The sequence below is a fragment of the Procambarus clarkii genome, chromosome 8 (assembly GCF_040958095.1).
Source record: "Procambarus clarkii isolate CNS0578487 chromosome 8, FALCON_Pclarkii_2.0, whole genome shotgun sequence".
In the NCBI taxonomy this organism is placed as follows: Eukaryota; Metazoa; Arthropoda; class Malacostraca; order Decapoda; family Cambaridae; genus Procambarus; species Procambarus clarkii.
The window spans coordinates 46,557,251-46,583,457 of record NC_091157.1 but is presented as its reverse complement, the minus strand read 5'-3'; the positions used below and the strand labels follow the sequence as shown (position 1 = coordinate 46,583,457).

At 38.1% G+C, this 26,207-nt stretch overlaps 2 protein-coding genes across 2 annotated transcripts; both read right to left on the bottom strand.

Moving 5' to 3' along the window:
- Positions 1–2,854: 2,854 nt before the first annotated feature.
- On the bottom strand, positions 2,855–16,985 carry LOC123759661 (ras-related protein Rab-18-B). Its single transcript, XM_045744865.2, has 5 exons — positions 16,636–16,985; positions 13,742–13,859; positions 11,352–11,543; positions 5,606–5,731; positions 2,855–4,007 (listed from the first exon to the last, which is right to left on the bottom strand). The coding sequence occupies exons 1-5, from the start codon at positions 16,704–16,706 to the stop codon at positions 3,894–3,896; spliced, it is 621 nt and encodes a 206-aa protein (XP_045600821.1). The 5' UTR covers positions 16,707–16,985; the 3' UTR covers positions 2,855–3,893.
- A 4,060-nt stretch (positions 16,986–21,045) lies between these two features.
- On the bottom strand, positions 21,046–25,101 carry LOC123759813 (loricrin). The gene is made up of 3 exons (XM_069317948.1): positions 24,907–25,101; positions 23,187–23,872; positions 21,046–22,694 (listed from the first exon to the last, which is right to left on the bottom strand). Exons 1-3 carry the CDS (start codon positions 24,935–24,937, stop codon positions 21,525–21,527), a joined length of 1,887 nt encoding a protein of 628 aa, XP_069174049.1. The 5' UTR covers positions 24,938–25,101; the 3' UTR covers positions 21,046–21,524.
- Between the last annotated feature and the right edge of the window lie 1,106 nt (positions 25,102–26,207).

Genomic DNA, 26,207 nt, shown 5'->3' with positions numbered 1-26,207 from the left:
TATGGCTAATATTTGGAGAAATACACTGACTACAGTATGTTTAGGAAATGTTTGTTGTGGGAAAAAGTATTAGAGCATAATAGTTAGGGCAGTTAATTATAGAATGTCCCTCTTAGTCAGTAACTGGAATAATGTGGCAATTTCACACATTAGCCTTGATGAACTGTATTTTCAGTCAAGGTGATATTATTGCTTTTAAGTGCACAAGGCGTTTGCTTTAAAGGTAAAGGACAAAGTACTGCATGTACAATTAGTTAATATATTTACAGATTTGTATAGGTTTTGATTGATAAAAATATATAAAATAAAAATGCTTAGATTAGACATTTAATACCAATAACTAGAGTACAAAAGGAATTATATACTATTATAACCCCAAAATTATTTTGAAGCACCTTCAGGTTTGAGAGGCACAATACTAATAATAAAGGTTGTGTAGTTATTAAGTATTGAAATTGATACCAATATAATTTCAAATATGCCATCATGATTATGTAATTGGTTGTATGTACAGTTTTAAATTGTATTACCTTGTCAATATTTGGATGTGTGATGTAGAATCTTGGTGAATTTCACAATATTGAATGATTGAAACTGGTAGACATTTAGTAAATGGCACAATATTTGCAAAATGTCATGCATGACATGGGCTGGAATAAATGTTACATGATGTTTATATGTGGGTGCCTTAACACAATGTCCAAACAGAAGAAACAAATTAGCCATGAACCAAGTGAAGGTTTGGGTGATGTTGACATGAGACAATAAATGTCAACATTGGTGGTATATCCGATACAGTATTACTCGTCTCTAATTATTTTAATTTACCTAAATTTGAGTTTGACTTCATATGGAGATGGGTTGTTTATAGAATATTGTGTAAATAATGTAGCCTAACTTTGAAGTTTTGTAATATTACAAAACATTAAATTAAGTGGTTAGTTTAAGATGCCTATGTAAGTGCTTACAAGCCAATATTTTGTGTGGAGAAATGTAGATGTACATTTATTTAGAAAAGTATGTGGATGGCAAATTCCTATCATAGTTGATATTAATTGTTAACCGAGGCGTTGCCAAAAACACAATTGTGCTTACTGCATAGAGGCTGTAGTAGAGGTGAGGTGATGTCTGGTGTCAAAAAGTTGAACCATTTGTAATGGGAATGTCATGTTAATATCTTTACAATCAATGCATAGTACCAATTAGTGTTGTGGAAGGTGGGACATAATGTGCTTGAGTTGAACTAGGTGTCTGTTAACTAAGTGATGTTATTGTACACTAAATATTAAAGGGGGGGCGGGGGGGGGGGGGGGGACATGTATATATACATAAATGAGATATACGCAACTTTACAAACATTGAAAATGCATGTAGTTGTCATACACATGAAGATAATTGTAGTTTCAGGATTACTGTGTCAGTGTGGACACATAATAATTGACAATGTAGGCATTAACCCTGGTGTTGGAGTTGTCGGCAAAAATTGTTACACGCATCAATGAATGTAATGGTAGGTCAAGTACTATTATGTACATATGTGTGACCAGGCAATGGTAGGCCATGTTGATGCATTTTGGGTGAAATACAATGTTACATGATGTCTTGATTAGAATAAACTAATGAAGGTATTAGTGTTTAAACATCCTTAATTGTCTTCACCTGTTCACTAATGGCATTACATCTCAATATGGATTATTACAAGTACATACTTGTTTAGATTATTTGAAAATAGTACTGTTAAAGTCTATTTATTTGTATAATATATATATAATTATTATATAGATTCTAATATATATGAATCTTTATAAATGACTATAAATAGTTTGAATCTATAAGTTACACAATAGATTCAAACTATAGACTTTATAAATAGATTATATATATTATATCAATGTAATATTTGGGGTGATTCATATATATAAAATCTAATATAATCCATAAAAAATTAAATTCTAGATATGAATTTATAATATGAATATCTAGATTTTAATATTTTTATGGATTATATCTAATATAGATTGTAATGTGTGGTGATTTGTATATATATATATATTTTTGTATTGGAATCTAAAATATCTATATTTATAAGAAATATATATGATTATATTATAATATAGAGTATAGATTCAGACTATAGATTCAGATATATATCTTTGAGATGTTACAATCTATATTAAAATATGAATAATCATATATATTTGATTCTATAAATAATCATATATATTAGATTCATATGAATCTATAAATATAGATATATTATTAGAATATATGTATATAATTTTCATATATATTAGGATCTATAGATTCTTATAAAATCTATCATATATATATATATATATATGAATCTAAAACTATATTTTACATATACTGTACCTGTATATATTTTTTTATATTTTAGATTCATATATAGATTATATAATATAATCAATTTTATATATATAGATTCATATATATAAATTAACTATTCTATATATAGATTATATATATTTTCAATTATATATTCTATTATAGAATCATATGTATATATATGTTTATAGTGTATATTATATATATATGCTCAAGTGACGATCAGAAAACACTGATCATTTGTATGCGGAAAAAGTACAAAGAAATGGGGAAGAGAGATGAACGTTTTGGCCTGTTAAAGCCATTGTCATCACCACATTGTGGTGATGACAATGGCTTTAACAGGCCAAAACGTTCATTTCTCTTCCCCATTTCTTTGTGCTTTTTCCGCATACAAATGATCAGTGTTTTCTGATCGTCACTTGAGCATATATATTTTTTTTACATTTATATATATATAACTATTATTTGCTGATATATATATATACAATAAGGAAGACAAACTATCTATTGCAGGAACTTTTAATATTAAAAATTTATTTCATCACACAGTACCTGCACCCACTATTACATGGCCCACATTCATTGCTTCCCCTCCTACTCATTTTAAGATGAGTGTCATTTTACACATTTCATTTTGTCATTTGTCTATTTTGCCTCAACTTCAAACATTGACATGCCTGACTTTTTTTTTTTTTTTTTTTTTCCAATGACAGGGTTAAATATATTGTATTATCAACTGGCATACTTCAATTTAGAAAGGTCAATTGGTTTAAGTGAAATGTGTTGTTTTCAGCCATTCTAAGTATATAGCAATAACATACTGACACCATTGCTTTTGTCAAAAACTGAAGGTGTGCCACAAATTTTTCTTTTTCACTCTCTGGTGCATCAATACAACTCTACTACACATGACACTAATGGGTAACCGATTTTATTTATTCATAACATACAAGGTTAAGTGTCAAATTCATCTATAAGCACTGAACCTATACTCGACTAGTAAATACAAACAAATATGCACACAACTACGAAACAGTCTTAAAACACATTCAGATTCTCATACTAGTAAATGCAATATAAACATTAATAATTATTGCACAATTTACAAAAACAAACTGTTCAAACATTTAATATGTTGAGCTGATTTTTAACACTGTTTACACATTGCGAACAAACACACTCATCCTCTTTACAAATAACTCATTTAAAACAGATTTATCACTACTTTAAGCATTTATATATATATATACATACACAGTGTGTTTCTATATATACACACTGTGTATAGACATACGTTCCAGTAACCAAGCCACCAGCCTAGTCAAAGTCATCCTAAATCATTGCATTTCAAATTCAACTCTTACCAAACAATGTATTTCAAATTACCTTTTCTTTTATTCACATTATTTTCTTCTCACAAAGAATGACTTACACCCCATAATGACCAATGCTATTACACTTTGATAAACTCACTCAAAATACAGTGACACAAGGTATCAACATGTTCCTGCGCACGATGTCACAATAGTGGCCGCCAATGCGTTCTACAGAAGAGAGCAGTAACCACAGTACACTTCCTTGTCTGAAGGCTCGCTTGACACGCTGAAGGCGCCCTGTGATCTCTGGTCCATCTCCCATAAGCCAGGTGTCTGGATAATCTATTTTCAAACAAACATTGAACAATTATTTCCAATTTTCATTGTAACCTACTAAAATTCATTTCCTGTACATCACCTGTTTCATTAATATTGGTAAACATGTTCAAAACTTACACATTATTTGGTGTTATTATCAGCCACTACATTTTCATATTGCATAACATTGTATAACGAAAAATGTCAGGTTTCATTTCTCCTTAACATTAGCGTGTATAAACAACGGAGGAGGAAACTAATTGAGGATACCTGCAGGATGCTCAAAGGAAAACATAATTAACACAAACTATGCAAATGACATGAAACTCTTAACATGCATAACACAAATGCAACATTTTCTGACTATTCAGGAGGGATGTGGACAAAGAGCACAGCAAATCCATTGTTCAACAATGTAATGATGAGCAAAAATATGAAGATAAAGAAGGCCTAAAACTGTTTCTATTGTGTTAAGTAGCACCCAACCACACTTAATGTCTAAGAAAGTCGTCCCTCCCCTCAATGTCCTTTCAACATGTATGTCCACGCTCTTCACTTAACACTATGGCTTGTTAACCTGTCCAATTTTTTTGGTTATTTTTTTATCATTCAAGATGCATATATCAAAATGAAAACAGAGAGAGAACACAAAGATAACACTTGCCACAACATTCATAACGATAAGAATACAATATTATATCACACCAACACATGCTGCTACCTTTCCACACTACTTCAATCTCCTGAGTCACTGTACTGCCCACCACCTCACGAAAAATAAAACATCAGCTGCCAAAAGATATAGTTTTAGGTTATATTGCTTGAAACTTGGTAAAGAACATAGTTATATTGTATGCTTTCTTTTCATAACATTGTAATGCATGTAAATGTTCTCTTTTCCTATTTATATTTAAATGATTCACAGAATACAGCAACTGATGACATTTCCGCACTAATTATCTGAAAATGACTTTACGTCTCATGGCATCAAATCAAATTCACTCATGCAACAGACGTTCAGCTGAATCACTTCAGGGGAAGCCCTACTACAGTATTACAAGAAAGCGTCACACTATCATGAGTATATAACACTTGGAAGGGATCCACATAACGATTTGCGATGGGATGGGACATGGAAAAAACCAATGGTGAGAATCATCTTGGACGGTCGGAAATTCAATGCCAACCTCCATTAAGCAACACTGTCACTCTACTGTCCAGCCCCACTAGTCGACTATCATTCCTTTCCCCCATCCCAAATTCTTATCCTCGTCATTTCAGGTGAGTAGTCGTCACTTTCTCTGCCTCTGTGCCTTTGAGAATAGCTGAACATTGCCAATGGGAGCAATTCTGTGTTATTCATTATGCAATTGATTGAAAAGCCATATAAATCAAAATCAATATACGACAAATGAATGGTACAGAACATACAAAGCCATACAAATGTAATGGAGCAAATGTTAAAAGTTACAACAACACACAAAACATGCATGAGGTTCTCAGAAGAAGGATGTAGGCAAGAAGATACTAAATACGAATATGCCTCGCCTCAAATTATGCAATACACATTTGCCGTTCAATAACGCATTCACTATCATTTTTTTATCTTTACTTGATATTACCTTATGGACAAGTTCTTCAAAGGCACACTGTACTCCATCCTTGGTTTTGGCTGAAGCCTCAATAAACAGCATAGCATGGCGTCTGGCAAATTTAAGGCCTTCTTCTCTACTCACTTCAACTTTTTCCTGAAAAATTCACCAAGATGTTAAATTTGCCATGATAGACACTTACTTAAAATACAAATAAACAAACATGTTATTTACATATTGTACTAAACATTTCATACTAACAAAACATTTAAAGCCTTTTAAGGAACAAATAAGGTCAATTAACATTGATACACTATACTAGCATGTAATGTAATATTAAACATTTGATTGACCATACACAGTAAAACCACACACAACCACATATACAGTAGTTTGTTTATAGCTGATCGAGACAAGTATCCCGGCAATGACATGTTTCAGAAACGCTTTCACAGTCAGGGAAGAATGCTAAATTATGAGCACATTAAGTTCTACAACACGAATTAAAACCCATACAATTTCTTAAGTACAGTTCTAGTCATTTGGAGTCCTTTGGCTGCACACCACACTCATGAGCACTTTCGTTACATCCGTCATGTGTGTTGTCTACACTCCTTGGATAGTACCCAAAAAAAAAAAAGTGTCACATGCGACCAACTGTAGATAAAAGTTTGTAGACATTTGCCTGTACTTGAGACTGTCAGAGCTATCTGAGGACACTGGCTCTGTTTTAATAAACTTTAAATTCATCAATACTCATCCAATCTCTCAAACAAACAGGCCTACAAAGTAACATGGGACCAGAACCTCAACCTGCAAGCAAAATGCAAAAACCCACATGTAACCATCAGCAATGACACAAGCACCAACACCTAAAATGGAGCAATACACAAACTCCTCAAACCTGAAGTGGGGTTACTGCACCAAGAAGCAGGTCCCGGAAATGCACATGCAAGGTTGCGGAGGAGAAATCCAGCTCATTCTGCAATCATATGTAATGTACTAACAAGCTGCCACATGAAGCCAGAAACACAGGCCCAAGAGCCTTCCCTTTACAAGAGAAAGAATACTCTGAGACAAAATCAACATTCCCTCCAGATGTTGGTGAGCCCATAAAAGAACAAATTTGTCACTTACGAATTCCTAAAATCCCAGATACCAAGTCCTAATGTACACACAAAATAAATAACGTTAATAAAAGGAAGGCCCCCGTTGCCTTGCCTCTCTTGCTTTCTCCTCCCTTCCACCCTATGATACAGCCAGAACCAACAGGGAAGGCAGACAGGTCAACTGAACAAAACACAGATGAGGCAGCCGCTGATGCCAGATAAATAGATAATGGTAACCAGCTTCACAAACAAGGGACTTCCAGTGGATGTAGTATACATGGATTTTCCTAAAACCTTTGATAAGATACCACACATGAAATGCTGCCAATGAAATTACAAGCTCATGGAATAAATGGTACGATAATAGAATGGATAACACAATGGTAGAAACTAAGAAAACAAACCCAAATCACTTGTGCTGTCCTATACTGTCTTGAGTGCTGCTCAATATTCATATCCCCTTTCAGAGCGGGAGAGATTGCTGATATAAGAGGGCCTACAGAGAACATATACGGAATACAGTACATAGACATGATCAAGCACCTCAATTTCTGGCCTTGTCTCAAAGCTCTCCAAATTTACCCACTACAAAGAAAATGAGAAAGATATCAAATAATATATGTGAGGAAAATACTGGAGGGTCAGGTCCCAAACCTACACAGTAAAATAACAATATACTGGGCTGAATGATATGGAAGAAAATGCAGAGACAATCAGTGAAGAGCAGGGGGCCCATAGGCACAATCAGGACACACTGTATAAGCATCAGAGATTCACAGTTCTTCAACATACTCCCAGCGAGTATAAGAAATATTGCCGGAACAACTGTCGATATCTTCAAGAGAAAACTAGATATTTTTCAAAAAATGCTGGACCAACCTGGCTGTGGTGGATATGTGGTCCTGCAGGACAGTCTGAGAGCTTTTCCAACAGCCTGTTGCAAAAGCTCTCAAAAGTCAAGCCTGGACTTGCACTGAGCTTGAGGAGTAGAACAACTCCCTGAACCCCGTCAAGCAGGTATCACGCAGGTAAAGGGTCCTACTAAATGGGTCCCAATGTGACTGGAGAAATGTTGTAAGTGGAATACTATACAAGTCCATTTTGGGGCTAACACTTTTGGCCATTTACATCAATGACATACATGAGTATATTACAAACCAAATCATCAAATTTGCAGGCGACACAAAGATATATGATAAAAGTGGGAAATAATAATGATATTCGAGCCCTAAAAAAGATCTACACGAACTCCACAAATGGTCAGAAGACTGGCAAAGACTTTTTAATACTGAAAAATGCAAGACCTTACATGTGAGGCATACCAACCCACACCACCACTACCTAATTAATAACATTACATTACAGCAGAATGATGAAGAAAAGTACCTTGGAGTCAAAATCCACCAATCGTTGAAAGTTGCACAACAGGTACGAGAAGCACTCAAAAAATGCTAACCAAACCCTTGGAATAATCAAGCATACCTTTGACTTTAAGGAAAGAAAGGTGGTGATTTAATTCTATAAATCTGTAGTGCGGCATCAGTTGGATTACTGTATCCAAGCATGGAGATCCAATCTCCAGAAGTTAATAGCTGCTTTGGAGAAGTGCAACACCGGGCAACAAAAATTATTCCAGATTAAAGTCATTCCTCATATCAGCAACCGTTGAAGACCACAGGGCTAACAACACTGCAAACCAGGCATGACATGGCAGATCTCATTGAAGCTTTTCAAATATCAAACAATTTAATGTATGTTGATCCGGAACATTTCTTCAAAAGGTCTAATGTGACGCAAACAAAGAGCAATGGTTTCAAGCTCGACAAGCCACAATGCTGGACTGAGAACGGGAGATGCTTTGTCACACATGGAAACGCCTTCCTGCCAAAGCCATAAATGCCAAGACACTCTTGAATTTGAACATTAAACTCAAAAAGATTACCTAGGCAAATAGGGGGCCCTTCGACAAGCCACTGGCTTCGTCTTTGTCGAGACCACTAGTGGTAATGGCCCTCAGGTAAATAGGCAAAAGAAGGGGAACGAGCAAACTTGGCATGCATACAATATCAATTGCTCAATTTTCTCCATGAACAACAATGGTCCACCACCTGCCAGTCAAGTTATAAAAAAAAAAAAAAAAAAAAAAAAGGCTGTATAAGGTGGAACCAGAAGGCTCCATCTAGCAGCACAACCACCACCTAGTGAGTCACCAACAAGGACGGTGGCTCAACAAAAACAGAAGTTAAAGTCCAACAATGTTATGCAGCTTCAACAGGTAGTGACGAACACAGCAAGAGTGCCCATCCAAGGCCCAAAATCTCTGACGTGTGCCCTGAGAACTACACCAGCAATTACTGGCTAAGAGGATTGGCGAAGCCATGCCGGCTTGCCAAGAATGAGAGCTGAAGAGAAAACTGGCATCTATCCCTGGTCCAACTGGCAGGCCAAGCACATGGAGCACCTCAATGATACACACGCCAACTCCTGACTTTACAGCCACTCGCCTTGAACACTCAGTATTTTACTAGCAGTTGTATGATGCCCATATCTTAAAAAGCATATCAACAAACTGGAAAAGGTGCAATGACATGCCACTAAGTGGTTCACAGAAATGAAGGATAAGAGCTATGAGGAGAGGTTAGAGGCATTAAATAGGCAAAAATTAGAAGACAGAAGAAAAAGAGGTGATATAATCACAACGTACAAAGTAGTAACAGGAATTGACAAAATTGATAGGGAAAAATTCCTGAGACCTGGAACTTCAAGAACAAGAGGTCATAGATTTAAACTAATGAAACAAAGCTGCCGGAGAAATATAAGAAAATTCACTTTTGTAAACAGAGTGGTAGATGGTTGGAAGCAGGTGGTGGAGGCCAAAACCATCAGTAGTTTCAAAGCATTATATGACAAAGAGTGCTGGGCAGAAGGGACACCAAGAGCGTAACTCTCATCTTATAACTACACTTAGGTATTTACACTTGGGTAATTAGCAATGTGCCCTCAGCTTAAGGACCAGGAAACAAAGCCCCAAGAGCAAGAAAGATGCATATGCACACTAGAAAATTGCTAAATAGTAGCACTTTCCATTAACAGGGTAACCTACCTTGATGGGGGTCTAGTTCTTCTACTCCCAAAGCCCGGCCCAGGGCCAGGCTTGACTTGTGAGTCCAACAGGCTGTTGCTTGGAGTGGCCTGCAGGAACTCATATCCACTACAGTCCGCTTAGTTTGGCACTTCTTGAAGAAAACTACAGTATTCAGTTTTCTCCTGAAGACATCCACATTTGTTCTGTCAATATTTCTTATACTCACTGGGGAAAATATTGAGCAACTGTAGACCTCTGATGTTCATACAGTTTTCTTTGATTGTGCTTATGGTACCTTTACTCATCACTGGCAATATATTGAATTTCCTTCCATATTGTTCACTCCGGTATGTTGTTATTTAACTGTGTCAATTTAGGACCTGGCCTCCAGTATTTTCCATGTATAAATTATTGGATACCTCTCTCGTCTCCCAAAGCTTACGCCTTTCTCAACGGTAATATACCTTAGGAAAAGGCAGCTCATAGAAGAGACAACCCAAATCCTACAGAGTTGATAACTCTGGAGGGACAGTGTAACACAAGCCAGCCACAAGGGAACACAACACCTGGCCACAACTGCCATAGCAAACTGTTAAGTCAGAATACATACTGTACAAAGTATGTGGCACACAACACACAGTAGCAAAATATGAACAAAAAGCAAAATAATAGATCCACACATGAGATTTATTCCATGAATAACCAACACCACTTATAAAAGTCAAAAGGTGGTAGAGGGCCATGTCATCGGTCGCACCAGGCAACTGAATGAGCTGGCTGGCTGCCCATGTCCTTGGATCATCTCATTTACCATCTGGTGGTAGGTGAATTAATTAAGGCGGGATTTTGCTACAGAAATGAGTATTAGCATTATCATTAGGATTAAAAACAAATTCAAAGGAGTTGCTTGTTTGCTTTATGATGGATTTTTCTTGGGTTTGTAGTGATCTTTAATCCCCAGGCTCCCCTTCATCTCTTTGAGAGGGGGATTCTGGTTCTGGTCCATGTTAGGCACCCATGGTTTCTTAGGTCCTGGTGTGTTTCCCTTCCATTGTAAATATGAATGCTGTTAAGTCAGGAACCTCTTGTGCAGTGTTTGCACAAAACTGGGATTCAACTGCAGTATACTGTATGATACTTAAACATTTTAATTCTTCAAATTCTATTTCTCTCACTGTAATACTAATTTTTATACTGAAAGTGAATTATGAGAAAATAAGTAGGAACCATGATAAGGATTCGAACTTATGCTCTGGGTACTCACAAGCAAACGCCTTAGACTAGGCCACAAAAGGATTGCAACCTGGATTTCAAATGAATCGCAAGTTGTAATCGTTTTGACCATTTCATGGCCTAGTCATAAGCCATGAATATAGGCCTACATACGCCACAGCATAGGTTTCAATCCTCTTTATGGCTCCTACTAAATTTTTCACTGACACATCACGTTAATGTAACTTCTCTGTGCAGTGGATTATATTGTTCTACTTCACATTTTCTACACTTGTGGAGAGAACCCTGACGTACAGTGCAACAAACTTGTTAATAAGAGTAGAATGAAATTTAAAATCATAAAACATACCTTATCGATCTTGTTACCAATTAACATCTTGACAATGTCTGTTTTAGTAGAATATGTATCCAATTCATTAAGCCACATCTCTAACTTGGCAAATGTGTTCCTCTGGGTTACGTCGTAAACGAGAATAACTCCCTGAGCTCCACGGTAGTAGCTTGGTGTTAATGTGCGAAATCTTTCTTGTCCTGCAGTATCCTGTGTGTGAAATATGCAGATGTTGTTATATCCAAAACATAAAGTCAGGTACAAAATATTGGCAAGTTCTGGCAATTTGACTAAAAAATATTGGTAGATCAGTAAAAGCAGAGCATTGATTATAATGAAGCACCTATCTGGGGGGCCACTTAGTGACTTCCCAAAACTAACACTGATTCAAAGTCAATTCAACACTGAAAATGATTCAACATTAATGAATCTCAATACTGTATACTCTAGTACAGTATACAGTATCTCAAAAGAAGTCACTACAATCATATGGGAAGGTGTGGTCGGTGGCACTCATATGGAGTTCTGCAGAGTACTAGGAAGCACTGTATAATGTATACATCACATGAGACACTTCTGGTCTCACGTGATGTTATTTCTGTGTGCAGAGTTGATACCAACCCCTCTAATATTTTTCATGTATAAATTATTATGTTTCTCTCCCACTTGCTCTCTAGAAAATACACATTTATGCATTTTAGTGGGTCCAAATATTTTAGATGTTTTACCGAGTGGATTCTAGCAGTAAAGGATCTCTACATGCTTTCCATGTCACAATCTCTCCAGCTTTGAAGGGGGCTGTCATTGTGCAACAGTATTCCACTCTAGAGAGCACTAACGTCTTGAAAAGTATCATCACTAGTATAGCATCTCTTTTTTGAAAGGATCTTGTTATCCAACCTGTCATTTTTCTTGCAATTATGACAGGTACTTAAATGTGTTCTTTAAAGGTAGGGTCTTCTGACATGAGTACACCCAAATTCTTTACAAGCTTTTTTGTTCTATGGTATGATTTGACTGCATTTTGTACATGGTTTCTGTTTTTATAGTGTATTTTCAGTTTTTTCTGTAGCGCAGGAGCAGGAAACAATTCTTCATTAAATACCATATAGTATTATTTTCTGTAGCCCATTGAAAGACCTGATTTACATCTGATTGGAGATTTGCTGTGTCCTCTATGTTGTCTATTATCATAAAAATCATAGTATCATCTGTAAAGGATGATATGGTACTATAGTTTGTGTCCTTGTCTACATCCAATATAAGAATGAGAAATGTACTGCGGCAAGCACAATACCCTGTGGGACTGCGCTCTTCATGGTTATCAGTCTGGATTTTACTTTGTTGACTATTATACATTGGGTTCTGTTAGTCAGGAAATTGTAGAAACACCTGCCTATTTTTCCAGTAATTCCTTTGGAACAAATTTTGCATGCAATAATACCATTGTCACATTTGTCGAAGGCTTTTGCAAAATCTGTGAAAATTATTACATCAATGTTTTGCTTGTCTTCCATGGCACCTAAGGCCATGTCATAGCAGTCCAGCAACTGTGATGGGTAAGAGCACCCTGTTCTGAAACCATGTTGTCCAGGGTTATGGAGATGCTGTGATTCCATGTATTTTGTGATCTTATGTCTGAGCACTCTTTCAAAGATTGCTTTATATTAGGATAAAATACATATTTGACCTCCTGCATTGCACACCTGTTTCATGTGACAACTTCATGGTGCAGGGGTTAATGAATTATTAACATTAACTGAAATTATTTAAAAAGATGAAAAATGGCAAAATATTGCCAAGTGCAACAATTTTTATTTCAAATCACAGAGTGAAAAAAAATTTAAATACATTAAACATTGCTAATTTCAATAATTTTTTGCACCACCCATTGAGTGCCATAAGCAGAGGTTAAAAGACAAAATATACGAACAATAATGCACATTGCTTCAATGAACACTGTGTTAGTAACATGAAACAACAGCAATAGTCATGAAAGTCAGTTTCTGAGCCGATTCACAATCCTTCTGTCAACAATTCATAATTAAGTTTACATTTATATATCCAGAATTAACAACTCAAAATACATCAAATATGAAAGTGAAGGAACAATTTAATTTTATTCCTTAGTCATTTTTTTATAATACATTATCTGGCAAAACAGTCCAATACTGTATGTATATGGATACTTCTTGCAGTATGAGAATGAATTTTTCTCAGCCACTCTGAGGGTCAACAAAAGTACTGCACAGTTTAAAAACACAAAAAATCCCACCTGATATATCTTATTATTATTATGGGAAAGAAGATACGGAAGTACTGTACCGTACAGTATATAATAAATCAATCATCAATATTTTTTTTGTAAATAACCAGAAACCGGTTTAACCAAAGACCAAAATACATACCCAAATTGCTAATTTAGTTGTGTTTCCATCTATTGAAATTGTTTTAACTTTGAAGTCAACACCGATTGTTGCAGTTTGCTCTGGGTCAAAAGTGTCATCTGTGAAACGTAGTAGCAAGCTGAAAATAAAAAAGATAATTACAACACTGCATAAGCCTATCTTATCTAGTAAAATTAATCAATCACATTTAACAATAATGCAGTACAGTATAATACAGACCCATTTACTTTGAGTTTACAATTTTCTAACACCCTCGTGCACAGTGATTCTCTCGGATACAAAATAAAGATGCAAGAGAGAGCAGAGGTAGTTTGTTGTGTCATCAGTGTGCCAACCAGGACACAGATCACAAACGATGACATGGAACCAAACGCGATATTTCATTACACACACAGAAATCACAATAGTGTGATATATCACATGAACAAATTCACAAGGGCTGTGATGAGGGTTTGAAACCCCTCATCATGGACGGACCTTGTGGATTTGTTCATGTGATTTCATGCTGGTTAAATTCGGATTATATACAGATACATTCGCTGAGATACCATGTAAGTTTTAATCCTGTAGGCTTTTCGTAAGAATCTTATGGGAAAAATAGGACGCATTTCAAAATACACATTATTATGTACTGTATATAAAAGCTAATAATACTGCACATGTTATGTGCTATAAAATAAGGTTTTATTAACACAATGTCAAAACAACAGTAAATTAGCAGGATGAAAAACTATGTTGATGAAATAACGTGTCATTCAGACATGTATAATAGTTATGAATATGACATGCTTGATATGCATGGCACATAATATTTAAAAATTGGTGAAATTACTTGAGGAAACAAATACTGATACAATTGAATTAAATGTCATTTGTAGATGATCTCATGTTTTTGCCAAAATATAAAACAATGAAGAAATACTGATTTGAATTTATTAATAACAAAATAACTTCAATGAATTGAAATCTGCCACAATTTTTTCCTTAAACCCACTGTATCCTATAGGAATCTGATGCATTCCTTCCAGCTTTGATGCTTCAAAATACCGTACTGTACACATGACATAATTTAACTACTGTACCATGAAATATTATTTTTGAAGAACCCTGCTTGACCTGCTTGATGGAGTTCTGGGAGTAGTTCTACTCCCCAAGCCTGGCCTGAGGCCAGGCTTGACTTGTGAGAGGTCAGCTCTTCAGTAGCTTCTCTGAGTTTTAGCACTGGCCACTGCTGGTCACACTAGCCCACGCCACATACCTGGAAAGATCCAATACCTACCGAGAACAAGAGCCTTGCATTTATTATGAGGCAGGAAGTACTTGATATAAAAAATATACTCTATACCAGTGCAAGCTGCCCTAAATACAATACAAGGCTACAACACATTTAAACCTCCACCAAGAAATATAGTTTCCCACAACCAGGGACAGGAAGCCTGTTTGGCTTATTGAGGTCTTCTTGGGCCAACTCTTGACCTTCCCCAAGATGAAACCCACATCAATTGTCTATCACCCACATGGATGAGGTGAACGTAAACATGCCCAAACGTTTCTGTCCCACTGCAGGAATTGAACTTGAGACCGCTTAGTTGTAACCGGACTGTGGAGACCACTGTACTACAAGACTCTGACATTCTTGGAAAAGTACCGCACTGCTAAAACAAAACTCTGACAAATATTAAGCATATGCATCATTCTCCCTACTATTTTGGGCTAGGGAGGGTGGGTATTTTAGGTTCCACTCATTACTCTCTCTTGCAGACAATAAATCACAATAACATGATCGAAAATTAGGCACCCAACTGTCAATTCTGAAAACAGGGAAAGTGATGAGGTTTTGGACCGTCCTGGACCATTATCATTTAGATTATTAGACAACTTGGTCCAAAATGAACCGAAATGTCTTCACATTTTGTATTCAGATTTATGGGTTGAGTGCCTTACACTCCCTTTATGCCCCCTTACGTGTAGTGGACCCCCATAATTACTGTATGTCTGCCATAAATCTAATATGTTCTGTATTTTTTAATTCAAAACATATTGTCTGTGTACCTGGTTTTCTAACCAACATACACCCACCACAAAACACACACTACCAACCCACATGCCAACACACTCTTGAGATGAAGGAAAGGGAACTATCAGAAGAAAGCACCAAGCCATTATGACTATATAGTACTTGGAAGGGGTCAGGATAAGGATTTGGGATGAGAAAGGGGGGAAAAGGAATGGTGCCCAACCACTTGGACGGTCGGGGATGGAACGCTGGCCTGCACGAAGCGAGACCGTCACTCTACCGTCAAGTCCAACTGATTGGACTACTCTTGAGGTGAGAATTCACCATAATAACTTACAGAATGACCAATTGGTATATATTAATCCAGAACATTGCCATGGACTAAAGTTTACAATGAACTTACAGTTACACCAAGATGCACCATACCCTTCCTGGTCAATACTGGTCAGCAATGTGCAAAGTTCGATAAACAAGGCACATGACGAGCACAGTTATAACTAACAGTTACAGTATATTCAACTCAGCCATCCTCCATAACACCCATGCAATACACGCCACCAAAACACACGCAACATTCATTGTCAAGAACACCCACACAACACACCCCAGACATTGTCAAGAACACACCCCAGATATCGCCACCAACACAATCCCCAGATATCATCAACACAGCCCCATATATCAACACAGCCCCAGATATCAACACAGCCCCAGATATCAACACAGCCCTAGATATCATCAACACAGCCCCAAATATCATAAACACAGCCCTAGATATCACCAACACAGCCCTAGATATCATCAACACAGCCCCAGATAACGTCATCAACACACCCTAGACATCACCACCCACACCAAAATGACATCTTGGTCTCACCTTGACTTCCCAACGCCACTCTCACCGATGATGAGAATCTTGAGCGTTGTCAAGATGTCTTGGTCAGCCATTGTGAGGTGACGAGGAGAGGGGAAACGTATGAGTTGTGAGTTACAGGTGTGGTGAGTTGTGAGTTACAGGTGTAGCAGCCTCCTCCTCCTGCTGCTGCTCTCATCAGCTGGCAGCACAACTAACCACAACACAACACAACTCTAACACCCTCACTCTTCCTTTAACCCGTTATGAAAAAAGTTAAATATAATATTTTTTAACAAATAACTAAATACTAATTATGTTGCCCATACAATACAAATAAAGTATAAATTGTATTAATATATTTACAGATACTCAACTGAGAAGTCGAATGAGAGAGTGAAGAAGAGAACATAAGTTTGAAAGGAAAAATTTCGTTGAGGTTAAATATTAATATTAAATATTATATTGTTCTTAAAACATAATGTTGTTAGTACAGTTAGCTAAATCTAGGGTATAGGGTGAGAAAGAGTCGCCGAGGTAGGTGTTGGGATGTGTAGTTGAACGTTTGTTATGGTGGAAGGTCAGACGCTTTCATCGTCTTTTATTTTAGTTATTTATTAATTTATTTATTAAATAATCTAATAACTTATTCATTTGATTTAAAAGAAAATACAATAGGCTATATATTTTGGTTTAATTTGCTCCGGAGGACGAATTTACTGCGCAGCGTCACTCACCCTGTGAATGTATAGCCAGAACGCACTTCTCGGCCTACTATGCAAAGCCCGATTTGCCTAATAGGCCGAGAGATTTTCTTTATTTTCAATTTGTTTCCTATTGGTTTATTTTAAATATTATTATTATATTATATTAGGATCATAAATTATTGATTTAGTTATGTTAGTTTAGGTTAGGTTAAGATAGGTTAGGTTAGGTAGGGCTGGTTAGGTTCGGTCATATATCTACGTTAGTTTTAACTCAAATAAAAAATTAGCTCATGCATAATGAAATGAATAGCTTTATCATTTCATAAGAAAAAAAAATGAAAAAAATATTGAAATTCTTGAAAACTTGACTTATTAGGTAAATCGGGCCTTGCATAGTAGGCCAAGAACTGCGTTCTGGCTACTAGGTACAACATATATATATATATATATATATATATATATATATATATATATATATATATATATATATATATATATATATATATATATATATATATATATATATATATATATATATATATATATGTCGTACCTAGTAGCCAGAACTCACTTCTCAGCCTACTATGCGAGGCCCGATTTGCCAAATAAGCCAAGTTTTACTGAATTAATATATTTTCTCTAATGTTTTTCTTATGAAATGATAAAGCTACCCATTTCATTATGTATGAGGTCAATTTTTTTTATTGGAGTTAAAATTAACGTAGATATATGACCGAACCTAACCAACCCTACCTAACCTAACCTAACCTATCTCTATTGGTTAGGTTAGGTTAGGTAGCCGAAAACGTTAGGTTAGGTTAGGTTAGGTAGGTTAGGTTGTCGAAAAAACATTAATTCATGAAAACTAGGCTTATTAGGCAAATCAAGCCTTGCATAGTAGGCTGAGAAGTGAGTTCTGGCTACTAGGTACGACATATATATATATATATATATATATATGCGAACAAGCCGGAATGGTCCCCAGGACTATATGCGAATGAAAACTCACACCCCAGAAGTGACTCGAACCCATACTCCCAGAAGCAACGCAACTGGTAACTACAGGGCGCCTTAATCCGCTTGACCATCACGGCCGTCAAAAGGAAGTGATAGTCGAGGCTATTTGAGCCACTTCCCCGACGGCAACTCGGATGGTAATCTTGGGCATAGCATTTCACCAAATCACCTCATTCTTTGGGGCACACGTGAGGAACACAAATGCGAACAAGCCTGAATGGTCCCCAGGACTATATGCGAATGAAAACTCACACCCCAGAAGTGACTCGAACCCATACTCCCAGAAGCAACGCAACTGGTAACTACAGGGCGCCTTAATCCGCTTGACCATCACGGCCGTCAAAAGGAAGTGATAGCCGAGGCTATTTGAGCCACTTCCCCGACGGCAACTCGGATGGTAATCTTGGGCATAGCATTTCACCAAATCACCTCATTCTTTGGGGCACACGTGAGGAACACAAATGCGAACAAGCCTGAATGGTCCCCAGGACTATATGCGAATGAAAACTCACACCCCAGAAGTGACTCGAACCCATACTCCCAGAAGCAACGCAACTGGTAACTACAGGGCGCCTTAATCCGCTTGACCATCACGGCCGTCAAAAGGAAGTGATAGCCGAGGCTATTTGAGCCACTTCCGAGTTGCCGTCGGGGAAGTGGCTCAAATAGCCTCGGCTATCACTTCCTTTTGACGGCCGTGATGGTCAAGCGGATTAAGGCGCCCTGTAGTTACCAGTTGCGTTGCTTCTGGGAGTATGGGTTCGAGTCACTTCTGGGGTGTGAGTTTTCATTCGCATATAGTCCTGGGGACCATTCAGGCTTGTTCGCATTTGTGTTCCTCACGTGTGCCCCAAAGAATGAGGTGATTTGGTGAAATGCTATGCCCAAGATTACCATCCGAGTTGCCGTCGGGGAAGTGGCTCAAATAGCCTCGGCTATCACTTCCTTTTGACGGCCGTGATGGTCAAGCGGATTAAGGCGCCCTGTAGTTACCAGTTGCGTTGCTTCTGGGAGTATGGGTTCGAGTCACTTCTGGGGTGTGAGTTTTCATTCGCATATAGTCCTGGGGACCATTTAGGCTTGTTCGCATTTGTGTTCCTCACGTGTGCCCCAAAGAATGAGGTGATTTGGTGAAATGCTATGCCCAAGATTACCATCCGAGTTGCCGTCGGGGAAGTGGCTCAAATAGCCTCGGCTATCACTTCCTTTTGACGGCCGTGATGGTCAAGCGGATTAAGGCGCCCTGTAGTTACCAGTTGCGTTGCTTCTGGGAGTATGGGTTCGAGTCACTTCTGGGGTGTGAGTTTTCATTCATATATATATATATATATATATATATATATATATATATATATATATATATATATATATATATATATATATATATATATATATATATATATAAACACCATATCAAGTATGAATAACACTCTCCAACGATATCAATTAACCTAATTCAACATGTTTTTCAAGTATATATATAACAGGAGCTATATAGCCATGAGTCTCTCTAATGCCCCAACTCACAAGATGGTATGACATGTGGAATCGAGTCTTGTCCACTAGTCTGCACAAGGGTAGAACTCAAGAATACTTTCCAATGTTAGTTTTCATTCCTTTTCGGTACGATTAAGTAGTTACAGAGCTAAAAGTGTCAAATCATTGTGAAAGTGTTGAAATCATTGATAACATATATAGTGTAGTATGTCCTAGTTCTTGCTTACACAATTTACAGTTGGAATACTCACCGTTGGGGGATTCACTACCTGTCATAAGTATCGATATCCGATATCCTAGCCTGCTTCTGGCAGTTATAATGTCACACTGTCAAGTGGATGGTTTGCTCTGTATATACAGTACATTCAAGTCTCATTTTTACACATAATTTTTACATATAATCCTTTATGCTACTGTTTCTGCCTTTTGAGTGTCAGTGACTGTTGTTTCTTGAAATAGGGATCGTTTTTATTGATAGGAAGTTCAAGTTTAAGTATGTTTCTTGAGACAAGAAAGAAATACATCTCAAAGGGATAGAGTAGCTTAGGGCTATTTCTACCCTCCTATTAATAGAAAGAACATCCGCTGTGGCTTGTTCATCCTATTACTTGTTACCAGTCTACACACGATATGCTTAACTGTCTAAAGTCAACACACATGGAATATATTTACCTGAGGGCCATTATCTTCCTGTAATGGCCTCGATGGGGGATAGGAAGCCGGCGTTTTGTCAGATGACCCCCTCCTCCCTCATCTTTATTCCTGAGGGTTTTTCTATCTGGATTTTAGTCTTTACGTATTGACTTCGTTGAGTAGGTAGTTCCATGAGTTTATAACACTACGGGTGAAAATATAATATTTCTGTCCTACATTACGGCTTGTTGAGCTTGAAGCTCTTGCCCCTAATTGTACGCTTTGCATTTGACCTTTTAATGAAGCGGTCTGGATTAATGGCCTTCAACTTGTTCAGTATTTTAATATGTTGGTAGAGTCTCAATGACATCAGCCTGCACTGCTGTACTCACCTAGTCTTGTGTGTACCCAAGCTCGTTAATTGAAAGAAAAACGTAAATCCTAAGTACACATACAACTAGAAGCTGATATAATCAACTCTTGGTCAATGTGAAGTGCTTGTAGCGAAGCTTCAATGCTTCAACAGTGTTGGCTTTGCCATCAAATGTAAACAATGATTTTGGGAATAATATTCACTTGCTTATTTTCAAATACATTTTTATTATAAGAAAATATAAATCAGCATATAAAGCAAGCAATAAAATATAATATATTACAGTTTGGAAGAAGAGACAAAAGGCAATCACTGAGCGTAGAAAAGAAACGTAATACTTTACAAATCAACTTATGAACAAATATTATTATGACGTATTTTAATTTCAGGATATAATTTTTTATATTATGTATATAAATAAGAATACGTAAAATTTTTGCCAAGCATCAATTAAGTAAAGAGGTCGTCCATCTGTGATCTGAACCCTAGTACACATTCAGTTCTGGTACACATCCCTATGTGTACCAGAACTCGTCAGGCTCAGCAGTTTGGATCAGTGGCTTAAGCTACCTCTTGAGGAATATTTACTTGAAAATCTTCAGCTACAGAATGATAGAGAAGCGTCCTGCAACAGCAGCTGCGGTTTGTCACAAGACAATGTTTACAAGCGTCGTGTGACGCGTCGTCTAGAAGCTGGGCGTCTGGTACAACCCGGAGGGAGAGGCTGGCGCTGCTATGCTAAATCCATTACCGTTGATGCCGTTACCGTTTACACCATTACCATTGGTATAGCCATTACCATTGACTCCGTTGCCATTGACGCCGTTACCATTGGTATAGCCATTACCATTGACGCCATTACCATTGACTCCGTTGCCATTGACGCCGTTACCATTGGTATAGCCATTACCATTGATGCCGTTACCATTGGTATAGCCATTTCCGTTGATGCCGTTACCGTTGACGCCATTACCATTGGTATAGCCATTACCATTGACTCCGTTGCCATTGATGCCGTTGCCATTGGTATAACCATTTCCGTTGATGCCGTTACCGTTGACGCCATTACCGTTGACGCCATTACCATTGGTATAGCCAATACCATTGACTCCGTTGCCATTGATGCCGTTACCATTGGTATAGCCATTACCGTTCACGCCATTACCGTTGACGCCGTTACCATTGGTATAGCCATTACCGTTGATGCCATTACCATTGGTATATCCATTACCGTTGACGCCGTTACCGTTGACGCCATTACCGTTGACGCCGTTACCATTGGTATATCCATTACCGTTGATGCCATTGCCGTTGACGCCGTTACCGTTGCTATATCCGTTACCGTTGATTCCATTACCGTTGACGCCATTACCGTTGAGGCCGTTACCGTTGGGATATCCATTACCGTTGACGCCGTTACCTTTGATGCCGTTGGTAAGGCCATTACCATTGACTCCGTTACCGTTGGTATAACCATTGCCGTTGGTATAGCCATTACCATTGGTCACGCCATTACCTCCGTTAACTCCGTTCCCAGTGATGAAACCGTTACCGTTGCCTCCGTTAATATTGCCATTAGAATACCCATTACCATTCTTGATGCCATTACCGTTTCCATTGACTCTGTTGGCGTAAATTCCATTACCGTTGACAATTCCGTTAACGATGCCGTTGGAATACCCGTTACCATTACCATTGGTGAGACCGATCTGAGCGTTGAGACCATAGAACTGCTGGGCGGTGGAACAGTCGAAGTTGTACCACCAGTCACACACGAAGTACTGCTGGTTGAAGATGGTGCCGTTGGGACAGAGGAAAGAGTCGCTCCTGCCATCGGCCTGGCAGATGTGGAACACCTGCCGAGAACAACAGTATTAGTGAAGCTGTGATATTACGCCTCGGCGTCAGTATAAGTCTCACGGGACATCCGGCCTTATGGGGGGAGCATGAGACTCTATTGCCATCCGGCCTTGGGGACAGTATAAGACTCACCTAACATTCCGTTCGTCTCATGGATAGCATGAGACTCAATAAAAGACTTGCCTGACATAAGCCTCACGGCAGCCCCGCTCCTGTGCCAGGTAAGCCCACTACAGACTCACTATAGCCCGTGCTACTTGAAACTTTTTGTTCCCAGTAGCTGAATCTAAAACAACAATATGAGAGACTCACCTGACATCTGGCCTCTAGGGCAGCATAAGACTCACCTGACATCCGGCCTCGGGAGCAGCATAAGACCCACCTGACATCCGGCCTTAGGAGCAGCATAAGACTCACCTGTCATCCGGCCTCAGGAACAGCATAAGACTCACCTGACATCCGACCTCGGGGGGCAGCATAAGACTCACCTGACATCTGGCCTCTGGGGCAGTATCAGCGTAGTACCCGGGGATTTGTCCGGTGCAGGAGAATCCGGTGAGTGGGACAGAAGCCAGGATGGGATAGTCCACGCCGGGGACGCCTCCGCCTCCAATAGCATCACCAAGGGCGGCGATGGGGTCTACCAGGCCGTTGTAGAATCCGTTCCCGTTAATCACACCGTTACCGTTGACCACTCCATTACCGTTGATCACTCCATTGCCGTTTCCGTTTATTATTCCATTCCCATTACCGTTGGCATATCCTCCATTAACATATCCAATGCCGATGGTCACACCGTTACCATTTCCATTTATTCCGCCATTTCCATTTATTCCACCATTTCCATTGGTGTAGCCACCATTTCCGTTTATGAATCCATTAGCGACTGCACCGTTTCCATTCAAACCATTAACGCCGTTTGAATAACCTCCATTTCCGTTCGTGTAAACACCGTTTCCGTTCTTGTGGATACCATTACCATTCGTGTAAACGCCATTGCCATTGCCGTTTCCATTAGTGTAACCATTGTTACCGTTTCCATTCCTGTAGCCGCCATTACCATTTACGTGGCCATTGCCATTACGGTGTCCGTTGCCATTGCCTCCGTTGCCGTTAAACCCGTTCGTTGGTGCTATGTAATTCAGCTGTGCCGCCAATGACGCCCCAAGGAGTGCTGTGAAAAGAGAGTAAAGAGTGTTATTTTATTATTAACATCTTTATTGATAAAAATTAATTACAATTTTGAGTAAATACACGAAGGAGCAAGAGCCTTCTCTTCTTTGTGACTCACAACATTGTCTTCCAAAACTCTGTTATCATTTCTGTTGCTTGGAGTTTGTAGCTCTCTTGTCTGCTACTCGACTCTCTACAGTCACATTCAGGCAGTTTATTGATTACTGTTTTTGTAAATTAAATTGTTCATATTCATTTGAAAACTATGCTTTATTGAAAACAAATGGATTTATTTGTTTTGGACGTCTGCAGTCATGATGAAGCTTACATAAAGGATTGAATTTTATTACAGTAATTGCCTAAAAGATTAGAGACATAATTTCTATACTAGTTACTCAATTTGTTAAATATTGTTGTTCAGTAAAGTTTTACAAGCAATTCTGTATTTTCAAATATTGATAATATTGTTAATGAATGTTAGTTTCATAGTAAGTACTGTGTGATGCTATTTCTTGTTTACGGCTTGTGAGTTGTTTGTTCTGAGGAGAACTTTGTTCATGTTTGCTTAGTTGTTCTGTCAATGCTATAGAGCCATCCTGGCTTAACGCTGTCATATAATAACTACTTTTTGACTTTGGATTGTTCTGATATCTGTCACTCTCTCTCATCTACTTAAGAATATTGTATTATTTGTGAATAAAAATATATCACTCTCTCATCTACTAAAGAATAGTTTATTCTTTGCGAATAAAATCACGTAATTTGCGCAACTTCGTGTTAACGTCATGTGATTATTTACGTAAAGGAGAAGTGCTACTTTTGAGGATTCTGAGGCCAGTTCTGGCATAAATGTAATATTTCTCTCCACCAAACAAGTTTCCATTAATTACAATATAATGGAAATGAAAGTTTTGGTTCTCGTGTGTGTGTGAGAGTTGTGTGAATGTATATATATATGTTTTATGTGTGTGTTTGTGTGTACATGCGTGTGGCATGTGTTGAACAACACCTTGGGACGCAACAAGCGATACTCACCGGCAAACATTACGTGTGATGCCACCCTCATGTTGCAGGCTTTAGTGACCTCAGTTTATAATGTATTTGAGCCCTCGGTTCGTTGTCGACGTGGTGATCGAGGTCGAGTGGTCGGTCGAGGAGGACCCGTCGTCGAGGAGGAGGAGGGAAGACTTGAGGACTGGGAGCAGAGAGCGAGAGTTGTGTGCCAGAGTGGAGAGTTCACTGCCTTATATACTCCGTCCAGCGACCAGAGCTCAGGGTTCAAGGCCGGAAGAGAAATAGTCTGAATGAACCGCGTGACGGTTATTAGTACATCGGAACAAGGCAATTCAGGTCATTACACCACCAGCACACAGAACCAGGTCATAACACCTGCAGTACATAGAACCTTTAAATTCACTGTAAGTTGAGCATCGCTTTTAGATAAAAATAATTTTCGCGGAAACTTCACAATAATTTTCAATATTAATAGTAGCTTTGTTTAATATGGCTCGGTATTGTGCATCATTCACTAGTGATGATGCGGATGTAATAAGATGTACTGAGAGTACTTTTATTGTAAGTAAGATGTACTGATTTTTATGGCCATGCCATTGTAGGCTCAATTAATTTTGAGAGATAGGAGCATTCTTGTCTAACCGCATGTTGGCTAGACATTCTAACTCACGTGCTTTGTAGTCTGCTAAGAACTCTTTCGAAATTGTTATGATACCCGATGTTAGTGCTGTATCGCTTTGTTACATTTTGCTTGGCTTTATTACCCATCTTTCGTGGAGTGGGAAAATCTACGTTAAGCGTGTCGTGGATATCATCCGTGTCTAGGCTCCGTCTCCAAATGAGGTTTAAGGGTCCGTAATATTTTTCAGGTCATATATTGATGAAAATGGAATTCCAAGAGTTTGGGCCCTGAGGCAAAGGGCAGCATTATGAGGTTTAATGGCTACCTCACAGTCTAGTGTCATCAGGGGCATCAGTTCGGGCTTTATATTGTTTTTAATAATACTTACTATACTCTGAGCTGTGTACTGGTGACTTGGTGGAGCTTCAAATGATTCCTTTTCTTGTTCAGTTTCCTCGTTTTATTTTTTCATTCTTCTAGAGTTTGTGATTTCGTGTGAATCTGTGCTGCTGCTTTGTTCATCTCTGCTCTCTCCCAGTGTAATTCTGCTTTGATTGTGAATTTCTACTCTTTCCTAGCATCCTCTTCTCTTACTGTTTCCCCATTTGCCTCACTCTCGTTTACCTGTTTCCGTTCATTTACCTGAATCTTGTTTACCTGTTTACCTCATTTTCCTGCATCTGAATTTACCTGAACATTA

Bases quoted from the DNA above. Each gene is read 5' to 3' on its own strand.
- LOC123759813 (XM_069317948.1), bottom strand. From the start codon at position 24,937: ATGAGGGTGGCATCACACGTAATGTTTGCCG. The intron at 23,873-24,906 runs GTGAGTATCGCT...CTCTTTTCACAG, and splicing joins ATCACACGTAATGTTTGCCG to CACTCCTTGGGGCGTCATTG. The intron at 22,695-23,186 runs GTGAGTCTTATG...TGTTCTCGGCAG, and splicing joins CCCCAGAGGCCAGATGTCAG to GTGTTCCACATCTGCCAGGC.
- LOC123759661 (XM_045744865.2), bottom strand. From the start codon at position 16,706: ATGGCTGACCAAGACATCTTGACAACGCTCAAGATTCTCATCATCGGT. The intron at 11,544-13,741 runs GTATGTATTTTG...TTTCACACACAG, and splicing joins CAACTAAATTAGCAATTTGG to GATACTGCAGGACAAGAAAG. The intron at 5,732-11,351 runs GTATGTTTTATG...TGAATTTTTCAG, and splicing joins TTGGTAACAAGATCGATAAG to GAAAAAGTTGAAGTGAGTAG.